The 20,458-nt window shown below is 40.8% G+C and overlaps 1 protein-coding gene across 5 annotated transcripts in view; it reads right to left on the bottom strand.

Moving 5' to 3' along the window:
• Positions 1-3,599, bottom strand: part of ILRUN (inflammation and lipid regulator with UBA-like and NBR1-like domains) — an 82,747-nt gene extending 79,148 nt beyond the window's left edge. For 2 of the 5 annotated variants that reach the window (XM_074332829.2, XM_088795818.1), the window contains exon 1: positions 3,183-3,475. In XM_074332829.2, coding sequence (XP_074188930.1) covers positions 3,183-3,340 — 158 coding nt within the window. In that variant the 5' untranslated portion in view covers positions 3,341-3,475. Of the gene's footprint in view, positions 1-3,182 lie in introns of all 5 variants that reach the window. The other 3 variants (XM_074332828.2, XM_074332830.2, XM_088795817.1) reach the window with 3 other exon arrangements.
• Positions 3,600-20,458: the final 16,859 nt, after the last annotated feature.

Raw genomic sequence — 20,458 nt, 5'->3', positions numbered from 1 at the left:
GGCTTTGGATATTGGATTCCTTCACCATACCATTTATTCATTTTACATACTCACTTCGGAACTGAAAATTGACTACTTTTGTCAGGGACAATTTCACCTGTCTCTAGCAGCGTGGCTGCCAGCTTAAGTAGAAACACTATAAAAATGCTTAAACTGAAATAATACTTGGTTCTAAATTAAACAAATAACGAAGTATCTACATAATGCATACCCAACCTAAGACTAAGAAAAAAAAATCTGTTTACAGGACAGAAAATATATAAGGCTGTAACATTCAATTTAATCAGTTTTTCAACAGCTTCTTAGAAAGTTGTTTGTTACCAACAACAAAAAAATTCTTACTTTTGAAAACAAAAACATAGTCTTTCCAACTCATTTTAGAAGACTCATAACCTTCATTTTAAAACAATGATTTTCAATTTACCCCATTATTTTTTAACAGTCATCAGGCAACTGAATGGTGGTTATTTATTACAACCCAAAGCAGACACTTGTGAAGTCACAGGAAGGTTAATCATCTTAAATTCAACAGGTTAAACACAGGATTTGAGAGACATTTTGCAAACCTGTATTAGGCTCTCAATAGGTTCCAAAGTTAGACATCAAATGACACTTAAAAACAATACATTTCTAGACTCTAGAGAATTACTTAACACACAAATATTTTGATCTAGTATGCATACATGCATGTATCTGTTTTAACTAGATTTTATTAACTATGATGGGTATTTGTTTAAAACAAAAATCGAACAAGACAAATATAGCCAGGTCAACATAGGAATCAAAATACAATACTGAATTATGGAGCTAACTGCTTTCATTAGAAAAGAATAACAAGGTTTACTGCTTTCATTTCACAAATTATTTTTCATTTTATAATCAAAGAAAACAAAGAATGCAACTTCTAGAGCCAAAAAATAAGGCAACGTAGCTTAAAGCTGAGTGATCACTTAATCGCCTGGATTCCTAAGAAGCTATTGACTTTTCACTGCTTTAAAACCAGAACACAGTTTTTAATGGCACTCTCCTTTGTTCAGAAATGTATCATACCTTGTTTTATAGAGATAACATCTCATCAAAGTATTTGCTACGCTGTGTCTTTGAGCTTAATAATTTTTTTTATTAAAAAATTCAAGTACAATTTTTATAACGCAACTATTTTATTTTTTTCTTATCCACATTGGGCCTCAACTTTCACAATACCTAAAAACACTCTTAGGTGTTAAACACACACACCTCAAGCATATAAAATTCATTACACTGGATCAGTAGCCATAATCATTGTACTAACAGATACTGACTAAAGAACTAAAAACGTATTAGGGCAGGGTTTGAAATGGTACAACTCACAAAGGGGTGGGGACAAATAATGATCCTCCCCTACCAAACTGGCAGTGACAATATGCCAAGTTTCCTATGCTGAACTAGTGTAAACAAGGAAGAAAAAGAGCTGGGGGTGGGAAAAAAGGCAGGCCAGAGAACAACCCGCCTCAAGAGATAGCTTTATTTCTAAGTTTCACCAGTGTAATACCTCTTAATGTTTTCAATATCCCCTGCCACTCGCTACATAAACACCATAGGTTGGTATTCAGAAAATTATTGTAAGTTGTAGTCCCTGCCTGACACCATCCTGGGCATGAAAGATATACGTTGGGATCACAAATGCTTCTTTAATTCTAAAGACCATCTCCTTCATTCAATGCCTCAAAGAGTTTTCTAAACATCTAGAAATTCAGCCTCTCTCTTGCCATAACAATCAACTTTAAAGATAAAATAATAGGACCCAGCAATGATGCTGCACGGAACAAAATGCACACATCCCCTTTGGTGGGGCCGCGGCTACAGGGCTTCATTAGTGAAATGAGCATCATTCAGGACAGGGCTAGATGAGAACGGGATAAAGACCAGGCTTACAGACTCTTCCTGGCACTGCCTGAGGCATTCAGTAGACATGAACTAAAGGGGAGGCTGGTTGTACAAGTGATGCCAAGAGAAACAAGATTCCACATGTCAGGGGACTGAACACCCAACAAAGAGCAAAGGGCACTCATCCCATGGCTTTCTGGCCAAAGACAGTTGAGTTCCTTTACCTGAAATCCTTTCAATGGAAGTCTGATCGTTTTCACTTTATCACTCACCCTGAGTGAAGACAACAACCTCTCCTCAAGGAACAAGGGGAAGCCTTGCTTATCAAAAATAGCAAGTGCTACATCCGAAGCCGACAAACACTCCTTTAGTCTAAGTGCCATGGTCTTCTGCCACAATTCAGTCTCTACAAGGCGACTCCAAGCTAAACATACTCGGTTCCCAGCCTAAGTCAAGTTCTCCATTTTCCCAAACTTCTACCAACCCAGCTTTCTTTCCGATAAGCCCTTCTCCATTTGGAGCAGAGGGTTCCAGTTCCCTCAGAAAGTTCCCTTCCCCAGGATAATCGCCTTTCCTTCATTTTCCTGTTTTTCCCAGACCCTGTCCCAGGTCTAACACTTCCCGTCCTCCATTATCCCATCTACTACAACCCCTCCCTGGCACAACTCTTCCAAAAGTCGTCTCTTACCGTCCTCACTTGTCCTCCCCCATAATATTCTTCCCTTTTCCCTATCTGTCCTCGAATGGATGGACGGACACACACACACACACACACACACACACACACACACACACACACATATAATCTGTTCTTCTCAGCTTCTAAAGCCCAAGCCTTTCCCGCGCCCCTGGCTCCTCTACAGCACCTTATACTCGCCCGGAGTTTCCTCTCATTCCTGTCTTCCTCAGCCCCTAACTCCACACCCGCAGCTTTTCTCCACTCCCCAAATTCAGATTTCCCGTGCTTTTTACTCTTCGCCCTCTTCCTCCCAGCTCCACCCCTATGCCTCGATGTTCAAGTCTTATCCCCTCTTCCCACCTTCCTCGGCCCCTAATACTCCACATAACTTCAGGACCCCCCCAATCTCTCTTCCGCCCCTCCTGCCTTCCGTGGCCCCCAACTCTCTTAGTACGTCCTCTTGAGCCCTGCTCAGCCCCCAAATTTCCCCATGCCCCTGGGGCTCTCCCACAGGCCCTCCCCGCTCCGGAAGGGGGTGCACTTCAGTGCCCGCCCTGCCGCGGGGCTCGGGTGTCCCTTCCCTTCCCCTCGGGGCCCCGAGGCCGCTGCCAACGCTGGCGCGGCGGGGCCGGCTCACCAGTTGGTCATGTCCAGGAAGAAGGCGCAGCCTGCCGGGTTAAGCTGGAAGCCGAGCAGCCGCTGGAACTCGGAGATGAGCACGTCCTTGTCGGTAGTGCCCAGACAGCTGAACTTCTGCATCAGCTCGGGGTCCAGGTCCACGTCCATGCCCTCCATGGCTGGGGCCGGACACCCGCTTCCCCGCCTCCTCACAACCCAGCCGCCGCCGCGCCGCCGGCCCGGGGACCGGGAGGGGGCCCGCTGCTAGCTGGCGCCGCGACCCCGCTCCTCTGAGGTAGGCCCCGGGCCTTTCACCGCCTCATAGGGGTAAACTCACTCAGCCACTCACTCACTCTCGCGCTCCCCCCCTCCCACCCCCCCCCAGCGCCGCCGCCTCCGCCGCCGCCTCTAGCTTCTCCGCCGCCTCCGCCTCCTCCCGCGCCGCGCCCACTGCGCACGCGTCGTCCGCCTAGGCCCCGCCCCTTCCTCTTCCAGAGGCCCGCCCCTCAGTTGCGTCACAACCCCGTGACGTCTCCCGCGTGACCTCACCGCGGTGGAGCGAGGGGGCGGGAAGTGAGAAGGCGGAAAGGCACCGCGGGGCGGCGGGAGGTTGACTCCTCGCCTGACCTTGTCGCCCCGCCTTCACCCTCAAGGGGCGGAGTTAAGCTCCGGGTTGGGTGAGAATCTCGGTGATCTTCGTCCCGGACGGCTCCACCATTTTGCAGGTGAAGAAACTGAAGTCCAAGAAGAGCAGGGACCATGACAAGGTCAAGTACCAAAGTGCACCCCCGGACCCAGTGCTCCCAGCCAGGAGTTTGCCCCTCGCGCCGAAAAGACTTGTTTGTCTGAGTTTCCAGAGCTGCTTTCCCGGAGGGATACTGCTGTAAAGCATCGGTTCCAAACTCCTCGGGAGTGATTACTAGTTTAGCGGTGCTGTTTCTCTTACGCAACGGTAGTAGCTGGTTCTCCGGGAAGTAAAGGAGGCTTTGATACAAACGTCAGTCATAGGTCCTGACGAACACGGCACACAATCTGCCACCCATTCCATCAAGGCCAACCCTCTCAAAACAAAGGTTAAGTCACAAGGGTTTGGCCTGCCTTGTTCTGTTTTTTAAATAGAAGGCAAAGTGTTACTGTACATATGGGGCACTTACCTGGTCAAGGCCCCATTTCAAGAAGGAAGAATGAGAAAGGAAGCGTAGGGATCATCTTGTCTACCCACTTTTAACAGCACTTCATTCAGGAAGTACTTTTAAAAACCACTATTTGCCCCACACTCTGCTACATCCAAAGGGGGGAAAGATGAGTAGGAAATGGTCTCCTTCCTGCAAGTAGCTCTCTGTTTCACAAATAAGGAGATCCAGAAAGCTTATATGCCTTGTCTAAAAATACAGGACAGCAAAATTAGAACCCAGCTTTCGAATTCCTAATGGAGTATGTTTTCCAGAGCAATTTCAACAGCTGACAGAACTAGAATAAGTGACTGGTAGCAGCGAGGGTGCCAGGAGGTTTTAGAAAAGGAAAGCATTCTACCTCCTGTCCTACCAAATAAGGGTTAGTAAAACGATGGCTTTAAAAGCCGTGGTTCTGGGGGTCACACACATTTGGGATTCAAATTCTGTTCTGCCAATTATTTGTAATCATAATCCTTGCACACCGAGGATTGTTGTGAGGATTAAATGAGGTAAGAATGTATGAGCTCAGTAGCGTGCCTGCTCCAGAAAAAACACTCGAGAAATGATAACTTTTGATTAAATTATCTTAAAACGCCTCACCATAGAGCTGGGAGGACTATGGATGGAGCTGGGCCCCTTGTTAACTCTCTAGTCCTGACTTCCTGTTAAACTTTGGGTTAACTTCTAGAGGAGGGATGCGAATAGAGGGGGAAGCTATTTTGGTCTGGAGGCTTTTTCCACCTGGGAGGCTGGTTGGGGGACCCGCTGGCAAGTGTGTGTTCACACACTCTTTCGTGGCTTTGTTTCTTTTTCTTTTCCCGAATAAACCGCTTTTTTGGTGGACTACCTGGAGAATTATTTGCCAGTCGATACTTTGTAACCGTAAACATGAGAGGATGGCTACAGGGTTAGACAGTGACATAAGTGGGCAGGGATTACTTCCTCCTCTGGCCCCTCTTCTACTTTTTGGTCCTCTCTTAAAATATAAAATATGTGCCTTCTGTCTTTTCCTGTTAAGGGACTGCCCTTTCGCTAGTGATTTTCCCCCTCCAACGTGAGTATCTTATGGGAGACAGACACCTTTAACAGTATAAGGTAATAATACTTACAAACTCATAATGTACAGTAGTTATAAACATTCTATAAGAAACTGTTCGTGGGCCTCTTGAGATCTGTGTGGAAGCTTAGATCATTGCCAGGACCTAATTTTGTGGTGGCCACAATGTTGGAATATTTCACTAATATTAGGGAAAATTCAGTTTCCCTCAGAGGTGAGCACATATTGCCCCAATCTTGTGGATGATGGAATGGGGGCACAGAAATATAAAAATCACAATATTAGAGCTGAAAAGAACGGAGGCTGTCTAGTCCAATCTCCCCATTTTACAGATGAAGTTGAAACCAAGAGGAGGGGAATTGATTTACCCAAGATTACACAGCTAGTAAGGGGTCTCCAAACTCCCAATCTAGATCTCCACCCACTGTATCTTGCTACAATTCCATTTATAATTTGAGTTCAATTTGGCCTCACATACAAAATAATCAAATTTTGACACAAGTACTGATTTGACGTTAGACAATAGAATTTCTAGGAAGTATTTTAACTTGCGACATCCATGGATTAAAGTTGCGTTGATGAAGGAGCCGAAAGAAGCAAATGTTACTGGAACCTGACGACTCCATTAGAATGCTGACCCAGGGGAAACTAAAAACTCGCGGCCAAGTACTAGAGTCTTAGCTCACACCTAAACAGCCCACGTAATGCAAAAAGATCCTTGCAAGTAAGAGACCCAAATGGCTCAGAACTATAGTTCATGATAGGTGTTACCTCAAAGGAGTGCAACTACTCCTCAAGTGGATTCTAAAACTTTGTGGGGACATTTTTGGTTCTCATGAGACTGGCATGGTACCCTGGCCATTAATTCCCTGAGGACCAAAGATGCTAAACATCTGCAATTCTGGGGACAGTCATGTACAATAAAGAACTGTCCCATCCCTAACCACTGTGCAGAAACACTGACCAAGGTGGCTGGAACATTAGATACGAAGGAAGAACTACCACCACCCCCGGGCCCACGGAATGGTGCTCTTGTCGGGACGGGATATATAATGGAGGAAATCAGGGATTACCCAATCAGGGGACTCCCAGAAATGTGAATTTCCACTTGAGCCTGAGGAGTTATTAGCAACACCTATAGTTCTGCCCTGATAGCTCGTCAGCTTTGTTTTGTTTTGCTAGGAAGACGGCCAGGAGAGGGGCTGGTTGAGAGGCAAAGAAACAAATTGCTGAACACCAGCCTAAGGAAGGGAAGTTGACAGCAATATTCCAGAAGGGCTTCTAGGTGCCATCTTAGAACTATGTCGAGAGCTATGCTTGGAAATGTCACTGCCCGGGATATGCCCAAGACCAGCCAGTTTCTGAATTTCTTAGGCTGGTGATCTTGTATATGAAATTTAAACTAATTCCAGATCCCAAGACCAGGTCAGTTTCAGGGTTTCTTAAGGGAGTTAAGCCATTCTGTCATTCAGAAGTTGAATGTCTAGGAGAAAAGTAATTCATCTCACCAGGGCAGCCTAGATTGCCTCCAGATCTCCAAGTCCTTAAGATTCAGAATTGCCAAGGCCAGCTAGTACTAAGATTATGCCGCAGTGTAGTATAACTGAGTCAGAGAACAGAGAGTCCAAATAGATTGTAGGGTACATTATATGATAACAGTAACTGTAGTGAAATCTTCTGAGTGTACATTCAAACTGTGATGACCTCCTTTCTCTGTGAACCGTTAACCCTCTAGGTAGCCCCCAGCAGCGATACCTGCCCCACATAACCCTGTCCTTTAGCCGTTATTGACTGGACAAGAGGGTGATGCCTGACCTAGGATCAGCCAATCAGATTCTCTAGTTCAGGAATTTAGAATTGGAATTCAATGAATTGGTGGAATGGGTCTAGGCTGTTTACTTGAAACTGAGTGATAGAAAGAAAAGAGACCACTCTTGTGAGGCACCATGAAAAGGAGATATTGCCCATCCGCAGAGAGAAAGCTGTGAAGCAGAGAGAAGGAAAGATGAGAGACCTGAAGGCATGGGAGACAGAGGTTCCTGTCATCCTGAGTCCTGGTTGGTCAGCTTCCTTTAGGTTCCATGAGATTCTCCAAGTTCTATTCAAACTACATTATTCCCTGGATGAAGTCAAAGAATCCAATCATAAAACAAAAGAAAAAAGAAAAGAAAGTGAATATTTGATTTCTAGACAGGGATGGACATCCTACTCTTGAAAATAATGGCAACCCCTATAGAAAAAAATAAAATGAGGAAATAAAAAGGCAGTTCACAAAAGTAATGCAAGTGACCAGTATACATATTAAAAGATGTATTATGTCACTTATAGTTAAAGAAATGGATTAAAACAGCAATGAAGTATCCCTTTTGCCTGATCTATTGGCAAAGCTTTCAAAAGATTTATAATAGCTTTTGTTGTCAAGAGGGTGGGGAAGCAGGTATTCTCAAACACAACTGCTTCTGGGAATGTCAATTGATAGAATTTTTCCTAAAGGTGAGTAGAAGAGAATTTAGATGAATTGGTATGAAAAACTTTAAAATATTCATGTACTATAGTCCAAAAAATCTTAGACTTATAAATAAGCTCTTCATAGAAGTATTATAATGCATATAATAGTAAAAAAAGTTAAAAAGTTTGAATTAGCCCAAATGTTGATGAATAGGAAAACTATTCCAAAAAAATAATTTTTACCATAAAACTTGGCTATACTACATTAAGTGAAAAAAAGCAGGATATAAAATTTGTATATTGTGTGAACCTAACTATATAAACAAAAGATTGGAAATATCAATGGATAATGATTATTAATAATTTTAATTTTTATACTTTTCTATATTTAAAGAAATAAACAGATCAACTGTATTTTCTTTAATTGATTGACCTATTATCTCTGCTAACAGAGAAAGATGTTTACAATATATTCTTAAATGTTAAAAGATACAAGGAAAAGTAGTATTACCTGTGATCAAATTTCTAAGAGAGATGCACAAATCCGTGCAAGAGATGTCTGGACAGATCTGCTCCAAGGTATTAACAATGACAATCTCTGAGTATGAGAGAGATTTTTACATTTTTTTATCTGCATTTTCAGATTTTTAATAAAATGATCATGTGATAAAACATTAAGAGACACTTCATTTTGAAGGAAAGAAAATTGGGTGGCCTGGGGGCTTGTCAAGCATGAGTTCATTTCAGTTCTTTATATTCTCCTCTCCAAGTCAGATGCCTTAAACCTCGTAAGCAGCAAAACCTAGGAAGCAGCTAACAGTCACACGAACTCTTCAGTCAGGCGAGCGAGCAAACGGGTGCTGGCTTACTGTAAATCGGGCTGAGTTAGGCGCAGTGGCCTAGAAAGAGAGATTTAATCCTTGGGCTATGTGGCCTTGGACAAATCATTTAGTTGCTCTCTAGATCTCAGTTTCCTCACCTCTATATAGGGAATGCTGCAAAAAAGATCACTGAAGTGCAAGAGCAAAAGAATACATCAAACAAAAGAAAACAAATATTTGGGATTTCATCTACAGCCACAATTAGTATTTACATAAACTTAACCACAAGCCAAAACTTCCCTTCTGCACGTATTTCCCAGGATTGGACGTTTAAATGAGGGGGGCATGAGTGTAAATGTTAAATATTAAGGTATTCCATCGCGATGGGAGAGACGAGGACATATATTTCTATAAATAACTACATAAAGGTGCAAAGCAGCATATGTTCGAGTGCCACGTGAGCAGTAGACAAAGAGGCCGTAGGATTTGGGAGTCAGTAGACTGGGATACCAGAGAGGTCTGCAAGGAGACCTTACCCAGGCCCTAAATTATTCTCTACAGGCTTTGAGAAACAGCTCCTGAAGGGACACATGACAAAATCATTTAGGCGTTTCTTGTTTTAATTGTGGTTTAAAAAGACACAAAACTTACCATCTTAGTCATTTTTAAGTGTAGAGAGTTCAGTAGTATTAAGTATATTCACATTGTTATGCAACCTATTTCCAGAACTGTTGGATCTTGCAAAACTGAAACTCTGTACCCATTAAACAACAACTCCCCTTCCCCGCCCCCTCCCAGTCCCTGGCAAACACAGTTCTACTTTCCATTTCTATGAATTTGACTACGTTAGACACCTCATATAAGTGGAATCATACAGTATTTGTCTTTCTGTGACTGGCTCATTTCACTTTATACAATGTCCTCAAGGTTTATCCATGTTGTTGCATATGCCAGAATTTCCTTCCTTTTTAAGGCTTAATAATATTTTATTATATGTATATAACACATACCGTGTTTCCCCCAAAATAAGCCCGGGTCTTATATTAATTTTTGCTCCAAAACATGCATTAGGGCTTATGTTCAGGGGGTGTCACCCTGAAAAATCATGCTAGGGCTTATTTTCCGGTTAGGTCTTATTTTGGGGGAAACACGGTATTGTTGCTCCATTCATCTGTTGATGGACATTTGGGTTGCTTCCACCTGTTGGCTATTGTGAATAATGCTGTTACAAACGTGGGTGTGCAAATATCTCTTCAAGACCCAGCTCTCAATTCTTCTGGATATATAACCAGAAGTGGGATTTCTGGATCATGTGGTAGTTCTATTTTTAATTTTTAAAGGGCCCTCCATACTGTTTTTTCATAGCGGTTGCACCACTTTACAATCCTACCAACAGAGCACATGGGTTCCAGTTTCTTTACATCCTTGCCAACATGGTTATTGTTTTCTTTTGTTTTTTGACAGCAGCCATTCTGACGGGTGTGAGGTGATATCTCATTGTGCTTTTGATTTGCATTTCCGTAATGACTAGTGACGTTGAGCATCTTTTTGTATTGTTGGCCATCTGTATATCACCTTTGAAGTAATGTCTCTTCAAGTCCTTTGCCCATTTTTAATCAGGTTATTTGATATTTTTGTTGAATTATGGGAGGTCTTTATATATTCTAGATATTAACCGCTTATCAGCTATATCATTTGCAGGTAGTTTCTCCCCTTCCATAGGTTGCCTTTCAACTCTGTTGATTATGTCCTTTGATGTACAAAAGTTTTAGGTTCGATGTAGTCTCATTTGTCTGTTTCTTTTTGTTGCCTGTGCTTTTAATGTCATATCCAAAAATCATTGCCAAGTCCAATGTCATGAAGTTTTTTTTCCCTATATTTTCTTCTAGGAGTTTTATAGTTTGGGTTTTATGTTTAGGTTTTTAATCCATTTTGAGTTATTTTTTGTAATGATGTAAAATAAGGGCCCAAGCTCTTTCTTTTGCATGCATTTGGGAGTTTATAACAGTTATGAAAACCAGCCTCCTCTTTACTGCCTCTTATTTTCTGTCCTGATCACAGAAACATATCTAGAAGTGACTCCAGGAAAAGGAAATAAAATCTAAGGTGTACATGAGGGGGCATTTTCACTTGGGAAGTGAATAAATAGGTGAGGAAAAACAGCAGCCTATCGCTGGGAGCAGTCCCACCACTTTCAACATCTACCCAGAGCATGATGGGAAAGGACCCAATCCCCTACATTTGGGGTTTTTCCAGTTCCTTTATCCTATTAGCCTACTCGAGAGATATGAAAACAGGAGGCACCAAACTATTGTACCATGGTTCTTCTAAACAGAGCAGCTGATGCCCTGGGTCTCTTTTCCTGCTGTGCTGGATGGGACAATGCAGACGAAAACCTGCTTGTCTTTATCTCATGTCCCTTGGTCCCTTGACCTAGATACATCCAGAAGTAGTCCATTCTTTTCTTTTCTTTCTTTTTTTTCCCTTCTCTTCTTGGCCCCTTTAGTTTACTAGAACCAAAACATTTACAAGTAAACACCAACTCCTATGTCTCCCTCACATAAAAAAAAAAAATCCCTCAGAATCCCTCTTGTTTTATTATAATCACTCTTTTCACTCTTTCTTCAACTGGATCACGATGTGCAAAGCATCTTGCTGTCTGCACCCTAGGCAGAGGTAAGACAGAAGAGGAGGAAAAGGGGAACAGATACATAATGAACCCCTACAATGTACCAAATGTCCATCACTTGTGGTACTTTGACTCATTTAATCCTCCCAGGATGAGATCAGTATTTATTATTCCCATTTTGCAGATCAGGAAACGGAGAGTGACACCTTAGGTAGCTGTTACAATACCATTGACTTCTCTACGTCCTACTCCACATCCCGTGACTACATATATCTATATATGTAGTTATAGTTGACATTCAATATTATTCTACTTCAGTTTTATGTGTATAGCGCATTGGTCAGGCATCTACACAGTCTATGACGTGATCCCCCTGATAAGTCCAGTGCCCATCTGGCACCTTACATAATTTTTACAACATTGTTGATTATATTCCCCATACTGTGTTAACTACCAATTTATATTTCTTAATGCCTTCACCTTTTTCACCCTGCCCCAACCCCATTCCCATCTATCACCCTGATAGACCTAGTACCTATTTGGCACCATACATAGTTATTACAATATTGTTGACTATATTCCTTATGCTGTACCCTACATCCCCATGACTACTGTGTTAACAACCAGTTTGTCTTAATCCCTCCCCTTTCACCCCTCCTTTACCCCCCCTCCATCTTAAAGAAGTCCCTCTAAGATTCCTTGTAATGCTGGTTCTTGTCTGGGAAGCTCCTTATCTGTCCTTCGATTCTACATGACAGCTTTGCTGGGTAGAGCGATCTTGGTTGTATGTCATTGGTTTTTATCACTTGGAATATTTCCTGCCACTCCCTTCTTGCCTGCAAAGTTTCTGTTGAGAAATCAGCTGCCAGTCTTATGGGGGCTCCCTTGTAGGTAACTAACTGCTTTTCTCTTGCTGCTTTTAAGATTCTCTTTGTCTTTAACCTTTGGCAATTTAGCTATGATTTGTCTTGGTGTTGGCCCCTTTGGGTTTATCTTTGGGACTGTCTGTACTACCTGGGCTTGTATGTCTATTTCCTTCAGTAGGTTAGGGAAGTTTTCTGTCATTATTTCTTCAAATAGGTTTTCAATTCCTTGCTCTCTCTCCTCTCCTTCTGGTATTCCTATAATGCGAATGTTGGTATGCTTGATATTGTCCCGGAGTCCCCTTAAACAGTATGTACATCCAGGACTTTTTTTTTCCAAGTCAAGTTGTCCTTTCAGTCTTAGTTGTGGAGGGCACAGTTCAGCTCCAGGTCCAGTTGCTGTTGTTAGTTGCAGGGGGCGCAGCCCACCATCCCTTGCGGGAGTCGAACTGTCAACCTTGTGGTTGAGAGCCCACTGGCCCATGTGGGAATTGAACTGGCAGCCTTTGGCGTTAGGAGCACCAAGCTCCAACCGCCTGAGCCACCTGGCTGGCCATGTAATGCCAGACTTTAAACTGACATTGAGCCTCTGTAACTTTCATGTACACAACAGAATATTTCAGTTCATAGTTTCTCATCTAAAAAGATAGAATTGTACACTTCAAAAAGGTGAATTTTATAATATTCATTAGCATCAAAGTCTGGCATTTAGAAATGGCTCTTTGTAGGTAAATTCTCATCTATGGTATTGCTGTCATTTCAAGCTCTAAGGTGGCTACAAACCCTCCTTAAAAAACATACACTTACTAAGAAACAACTAGAGGGTTAACAGTGACGACATTGTGTCAAGTGTGGTCATGGGATTGATTGTGTGTGACATTTTCCCCCTTACCTTACATGAAAACCTATGATTTATATTAAAATCTTCTGCGATTCATAATATATACCACTTAACATTTAAAAATATCAGTGTCCAGCCATATTATCTCTCCAGATTTTTCATTCTCAGAAGGCATTCTATCAGAAATTTAACACTACTACCAAGAGTTGGTTTATGAGGTCTGACAATTAAGTTCGCGAACTCATCCTAGAAAAAGTGCTACACACCTCATTGTTGAATATCACTACGGTCACCTTCAAAGTCCTCCCCTTGGGAAGCTATGCACTGACAACAGCACCTAGTCCACCCTTCAAAGCAATTTTGGAACTCTTTTTCTGCAATGGCCATCAGAGCTGTTGTCGTATTACCCTTGATGTCCTGAATGTCATCAAAATGTCTTCCTTTCAATATTTCCTTTATCTTCAGGTAAAGAAAGAAGTCATTGGGGGCCAGATCAGGTGAGTAGGGAGGGTGTTCCAATAGAGTTATTTGTTTACTGGCTAAAAACTCTCTCACAGACAGTGCCCTGTGAGCTGGTGCATTGTTGTGATGCAAGAGCCATGAATTGTTGGTGAAAAGTTCAGGTTGTCTAACTTTTTCACGCAGCCTTTTCACCACTTCTGAATAGTAAACTTGGTTAACTGTTTGTCCAGTTGGTACAAACAGTTCACAATGAATCAAAAATTAATAATGAATAATCCCTCTGATACAAAAAATGGTTAGCAACATTGTTGCAACAAGTTTACAAACTTAATTGTCAGACCTCGTAATGCTGTTTCTAAAGATTGTGTGTGCAGCTCAGATTTGGGGCAATCATAGGGACCTTGGAGTCTGACAGATGAGTTCAAATCCTAGGTCTGTCACCTACCAGCCATGTGACATTGGACAAATTATTTACTCCTTCTAAATATTGTATTCTACCTCCTACAGTCAGTAGAAGTCCCAAATAAGAGAATGTATATAATAAAGCACTTAGCATAATGCCCAACACATAGTGGGTTGGCAATAACATCCTACAAGATATTCCCTTTAATTTTTAGAAGACCTTTAAGAAGCATAACCGTAGATACTGATTTCCCTTTGACAAATGAAGACACTCACAAGCTTATTGAGTGTTGCTGACAGTGTAAAGCCAGAGGACTGCTTATTCACTACTGAAAAAGTGAAAATTGGGACAACCACTTGGCTCAGCCACAATTTGGCAATGTCTAGGAAAGCTGAAGTTTTCCCTCCATGCCAGCAAGTCCATTTCTAGGTACATGACCTAGAAAATTCTCACTTGTGTGGCGAGGAGATGGATACAAGAATGTTCCTTGAAATACTATTTATGAGAGCAAAATATTGGAAGCAATCTAAAGGTCCATCAACAGGAACACGGATAGATCAATTGTGATAAAATGAAATAAAATAGATAGAGCAAATGAAATAAAACATGATTCCATTTTTATAAGATTTAAAAACGTGAAACAATAGTATATAATTTTTATGTGATAATATATACCAACTTTTAAAAACAATAAATAATGTATTCAGGATAATGGTTATCTCAAGAAAAACAAAGAAGAGAGTGTAATAGGGAAGGGATACCTGTGTGTGCGTGTGTGTGTGTGTGTGTGTAATTGTTTCTATTTTATTTCTTGAGAAATATCTAAAGCAAATGTGGCATAATTATAGGATTTGTATGTAAGGACTCGGATGTTTGTTATATTCTTTATACATATATATGAGGTGTGATCAAAAGATATGGTGAATGTTTAAAAAAAGTATTATAGTAAAAAACACATTGCCATTAATCCCCTCAAAATACTCCCCCTCACTTCAGACACACTTACCCATTGTTCTTGCCACTTTCTGAAGCAGCTCTGGAAGTCCTCTTTCGTGAGTGTCTTTACTTCATCCTCCATCATGACAATGCTCCGTGTCACACATCACTTCTGGTACAGCAATTTCTATCAAATAAAAACATTACGGTATGTCCTCATCCACCTTATTTACCATATCTGGCACCATGCGACTCTGGCTCTTCCCCAAAGTCAAAAGGACCATGAAAGGAAAACGTTTTGAATCAATTCAGGATATAGAGGCAGCCACAATAGCACAACTAGAGACACTCACAAAAGAGGACTTCCAGAACTGCTTCAGAAAGTGGCAAGAACGATGGGATAAGTGTGTTCAAAGCAAGGGAGAGTATTTTGAGGGGATTAATGGTAATTTGTCTCTTATCGTAATAATTTTTTAAAATTTAAACATTCCCGTATTTTTTTATCACACCTTCTATGCATATAAACAGAAACACTTATGTAATGCTTACTACGTTGTAGGCACTGTTAGGTTCTTTACCTGTATTAACTAATTTAATTAATAGTAATTTCAACAATGCTGTGAAGTAGTTACTATGATTACTCCCATTTTATGGATGAGAAAGCTGAGGTACAGAAATTAGAAACTTGCCCAATGTCACATATATGTTAAGTAGTGACTCTGGGATTTGGAGGCAGTCTGGCTTCAGACTCTGATTTCTTAACAACCACACCCTACTTCCTCTTGAAATATTTCAAATTTTTTAAAAAGTAAGAGGGAGGCAGGATGGAACAGGGAGGTAAAATCCTGTAGCATCACACAGGTCAGTGAAAAGAGAGTTCAACAATCTTTCCTAACCTTCTTTTGTGCCTCATAGGAAATGCTGATAGTCCCCACCACACCACGTGACAAAAGCCAGGGAGCCCTGCGCAGACTTAGCGACCACCCAACATCACAGTAAAAGCCAAGTTACCTGTGACTTGGGAGGAGGAGGATAAATAAACTCTGAGAAGACTATTTTGAGGCCTCAAGTCTTCAAGAAATTCTCCGGAAGGCAATGCAAGGCAGAATAATTAGTTCTACAAGTGTAGGTTTTTCATTTAGAGTCTGAGCTAATAATCCTGAGAGTTTTGATTGTACCTAAATTACTATCTGCATTTGGGCAGGACCATTTGAACAGGCAAATTCCCAAGTGAGTCATAATCCACAGAAATGAAATAAAAATTGACTCCAAGCTTCTCGCTGTATTACACAAGAACAAAATTAAGACTAGATAGAGATTGAATGTGATATCTGCCTCCAGATCAGTTGGTGGCCCCTGCCATGCCTTTGGGGGTGGGCCGAAGGCCATTAGGGATGGCTGGCCTGTAGGGGATGGTTGACAGCCTCCTCCCTCCATCCTGCACAGCTCTGCCTGCATGTTCCGCATCCCAGCACAGGACGCCTCGAACGCTTAGGGAGACTTACGACTTGGACTAGTGGTGGCAGGTCTCATGGCAAAGAGAACTTAAGCGAGCAAGCCAAAAGCTTTAGGAGACAAGGTAGCCGAACATTTTTCCAAATGGATAATTTATTTTTAAATAATAGAAAATATTCTGTCCTGTCATGTTTCTGAACTTCCCCTTAGGAAGTTCTTATGGGCATCTCTCCATTCCCACAAAAGAGTGAATACCACAGTAGATAAATCCATCCTTACATTTCCAGAGCAATTTTTTTTCTACCAAGAGATTCCACATCCATGATGTCATTTGGTTCTCATGCTACTTGAGTCATAGGAATAGGAATAACAATAACAAAACAATAATATTGAGTGTTCATGCTAATGAAAGCCAGTCACAAAAGATCACATATTGTAGATTCCATTTATATAAAATATTCAGAATAGACAAATCCATAAACATATAAAGTAGATTAGTTGGTGGCAGGGGTTGGGAGGGCGGGGTGATGTGGAGTGATTGCTAATGGGTACGGGACTTCTTTTTGGGCTGATGGAAAAGTTCTGGAATTAAATAGGGGCGATGGTCGCACAACATTCTGAATATATGAAAAAATACTGAATTGTACGCTTTAAAATGGTGAACTTATGGAATGTGAATTTTATCTTGTTTTTTTTTTTTTTTATTTAAAAGAAAAAAATTGAGTGCTTACCTTGTGCTAAGACTGGCTAAGGGATTTACTTGCTTCAAGACATTTACCTGATCATCCTGACAAGATTATGAGATGCTCTCATTTCCTTATTTTGCAGATGAGGACACCCGCTCACAGAGATGGTTGGACCACAGTGATGTGGCAAACAAGCAGTGCCAACATCAGATTTCTGACCCTCCCTTTCATTTCAGACCCTGAACCGTCATTCCAGTAATTCAAGGAGCTGTTTCTGAGTGTAACACATCTGATAGTATTTCCTCTGTTCAACTCTCTGTAAATGGTCTTTGCAATATTTTCTGCTTTTACCTTTTATGGTGTCTTTTTTTATTTGAGGTTCTTTCTTCCCAGTTTTTGAGAGTTAAACATAACAGTGATTTTCCCCCTGAAAGTCCTTAACTCTCTAAACCACCTTCCTTCTGATAAAAAGCAGAGTTTCATTTCTTAGCTCCTCTTCTGGGAAACCCCTTAGGGTCACACAACCACAGCCGATTTTAAGCAAGGCTGTGATGTATATCCGCTATGTTCATTCTGTTCCAAGACCTAATCACCTTCCTACACAGTTCCCCAAGGATGTTTGTTTCCTCATTTAGATCACAAGTGAGCCAGTCAAAACATTACATAAGGAAAAGACACATAGCCACAGCCTCTGTTATGGGTGAATCCTCAGACATTCAGAGTTGGAGCAAACCATATAGATGATTTGTTCTAACCTTCCCTCTAACATGGAGAATTCCAGGGTGGAGAGACGTTGAGTGACTTTCCCATTGCCGTGGAGCTAGGAGCAGACCTGAGCCTAAAATTCTGATGCTATATATCATTGCCTTGGGGGATTTCTCAAATGGTTCTCAGTCCAAAGAGAATCCTTAGGACAGTTCCATTTAGAGTTACTGATACTGCTTCTTCACATATTACTACGTGAACTTGACTAGTAGTTAAAAATGACACTCCTGGCATATCCATATAATGGATTATTATGTAACTATTAAAAGTTATAAGGGCGGTGGGTTAGCTCAGTTGGTTAGAGCTCAAGCTCTTAACAACAATGTTGCCGGTTCGATCCCCACATGGGCCAGTGTGAGCTGCGCCTCCCCCCACAACTAGATTGAAACAACTATTTGACTTGGAAAAACACTTAAATAAATATTTAAAAGGTTAAAAAAAAGTTTAAAAAGGTTATGAGAATTGAGTATTTATTGATATTTATATAAAAATTTTAAAAGGTTAACTAAAAAATAAGTACAAAATCATCCCACATATTTTTTGAAAAAACTATACATTTAAACATTTATAAGTACTAGAATATGTACCAAAATGTTAATAGAGATTATATCTATGGACAGTAGCATTATAGGTGATTATTTGTCTTCTTTGTGATAATCTATATGTTCTAATATTTTTACAATGTTACTTTTGAAATGAATAATTTTCTAATATTAAAAAAGCGAGACTAGGAACAAAATTTCTTAAATAGGACACAAAAGTATCAAGTGTAAAATAAATAATTGATAAAATGGACAATATTAAAAATTAAGAATATAGTTCATCAAAAGACACCATGAAGAAAGTGAAAATGTGAACCCCACACTGGGAGAGGATAGTCACCATACACGCATCCAATAATGAACTCAGATCCAAAAATATGTTTTAATGTGTTCTACAAATAACTTAGTAAAAGACAGGCAACCCAGTTGTTAAATGGACAAGCGCTTGAACAGACACTTCACAAAAGAGGCTATCCAAAATTTCCAGCAAATCTACATACCTTTTAAGATGCTTGTTGCAAACTAAACCTGCATATGAGATACACACTCATTAGAAGGGCCAAAATTTTAGAAAATGGCAATACCAAATATTGGCCAGGTTGTGGAACCCCTAGAACTCTCATGTATTTCTGGCGGGAATAAATTGGGACAACCACTACTTGGAAAAACTATTTGTTCTACCTATTAAAATGAAACTCATGCCTATCTTCTGGTCCAACAATTTCTCTCCTCAGCATATACCTAAAAATAGTGAGGGCTTATGTCCACCAACAGGAATATATAAGGATGTTCATAGTGCCATTCATATTCACCGGAAACTGGAAACAATCTAATGCCAGGGAACAGTAGGAAGAATAAATTGTGACCTATCCACACTAAGGGATACTAAATACAAGTATGAACTGCTATGCGCAACATCATGGGTGATTTATACAGACATAATGATGCTGCAAGAGCATATGCAAAAGAGCATATTCTGTATGACTCCATTTATAAGATTGGCAAAACTAACCTCTGCTGATACAGGTGGGACTGTTGATTATCTGGGAAGACGGGGACAATGGCTATTGACTGGGTAGAAGCACGAAAGAGCCTTCTAGGGTGCTGGAAATATTCTATGTAACTTGATTTGGAGTTACACAGGTATGTGCATAGATAAAAATTCACAAAGATTAAGATTTTTTTAAAAAGATTTTCACACATTGCTGTATATAATAACTTTAAAAAAGTTATATTAAAAAGTGTCAGAGCAGCAAGAAAGGTATTCCTTCCATGTTTGGATGGTGAATATTAAGACTGAAAAGTAAGGCCTTGAAAAAACAGCCAATAAAAAAAGGCCAGGCTTCCTCCCCAGTAGAAAAGGAAAAATGTGAGCTTTTCTCCCGAAAACATTCAATATTTTCCTAGTCTCTATATTTTACTACTCAGTGGTGAACTAGGGGCTGATACAGCATTAAAATCTCCCAGGCAAACCTCAAATTGCAACTCTAATCTAGTCATTTTTGATTTGTCAGTTAAGGGACTGGATTATATAATTTATACATACACATTTATAAATGTATACATATCACAGAGAGGAAAACAAACTATTCCAACCCTTCGTATAGGAATTGGTACATACAACAAAAATGTTGAAAGATGGTTCTGTTCTGCCCAGTTTTTCCCCTCAGCAAACTTAGTCTGCTTTTCACCTCAGCTGCTGTCAGGTCTCTGAGTCTCTTTGCAGAGCGTGAGCCGCCAAGTGGTTGTTCTTCGCTTCCCAGGGGCCCATCCCTTATCTGATTCCTGCTCAGAGCTGAAGCATTTATGGACAATTAAGGTGTTACCTGGAAACTGTCAGCTGTACCCTTTCCCCAGGAGCATTTGCATTATAAAAGGGGACTTTACAGAAACTCTGGACACAGATATGTGTGGGAGGAAAATGGAGAGTTTACAAAAACAAGTTGCATATGAAATGATTGTCAGGTTCCCTAAAAGTTTTAGAGGAAATTCCAAGAAGCCCAGAAGCTTTTAGGTAAACTGAAATTTTTAATTCATAGCAAATGAAACACCTCACTACATGCTCACATCATTATCTTACTAGAACCTCACACAACCTGTGAGACCCCGTTTTAGAAACCAGAAGCCTCACTGGGAAAGCTAAGTAATTCCACAGAAACTGGAACTTGGAGGACTTAGAATGTGAACTGAGTCACCTGACTCACCACACTCC

Source organism: Rhinolophus sinicus, chromosome 2 (assembly GCF_057876585.1).
Source record: "Rhinolophus sinicus isolate RSI-liver-muscle chromosome 2, RSI-T2T, whole genome shotgun sequence".
NCBI lineage: Eukaryota > Metazoa > Chordata > Mammalia > Chiroptera > Rhinolophidae > Rhinolophus > Rhinolophus sinicus.
The sequence above is the reverse complement of the archived record's forward strand: the minus strand, read 5'-3'. Positions and strand labels throughout refer to the sequence as shown.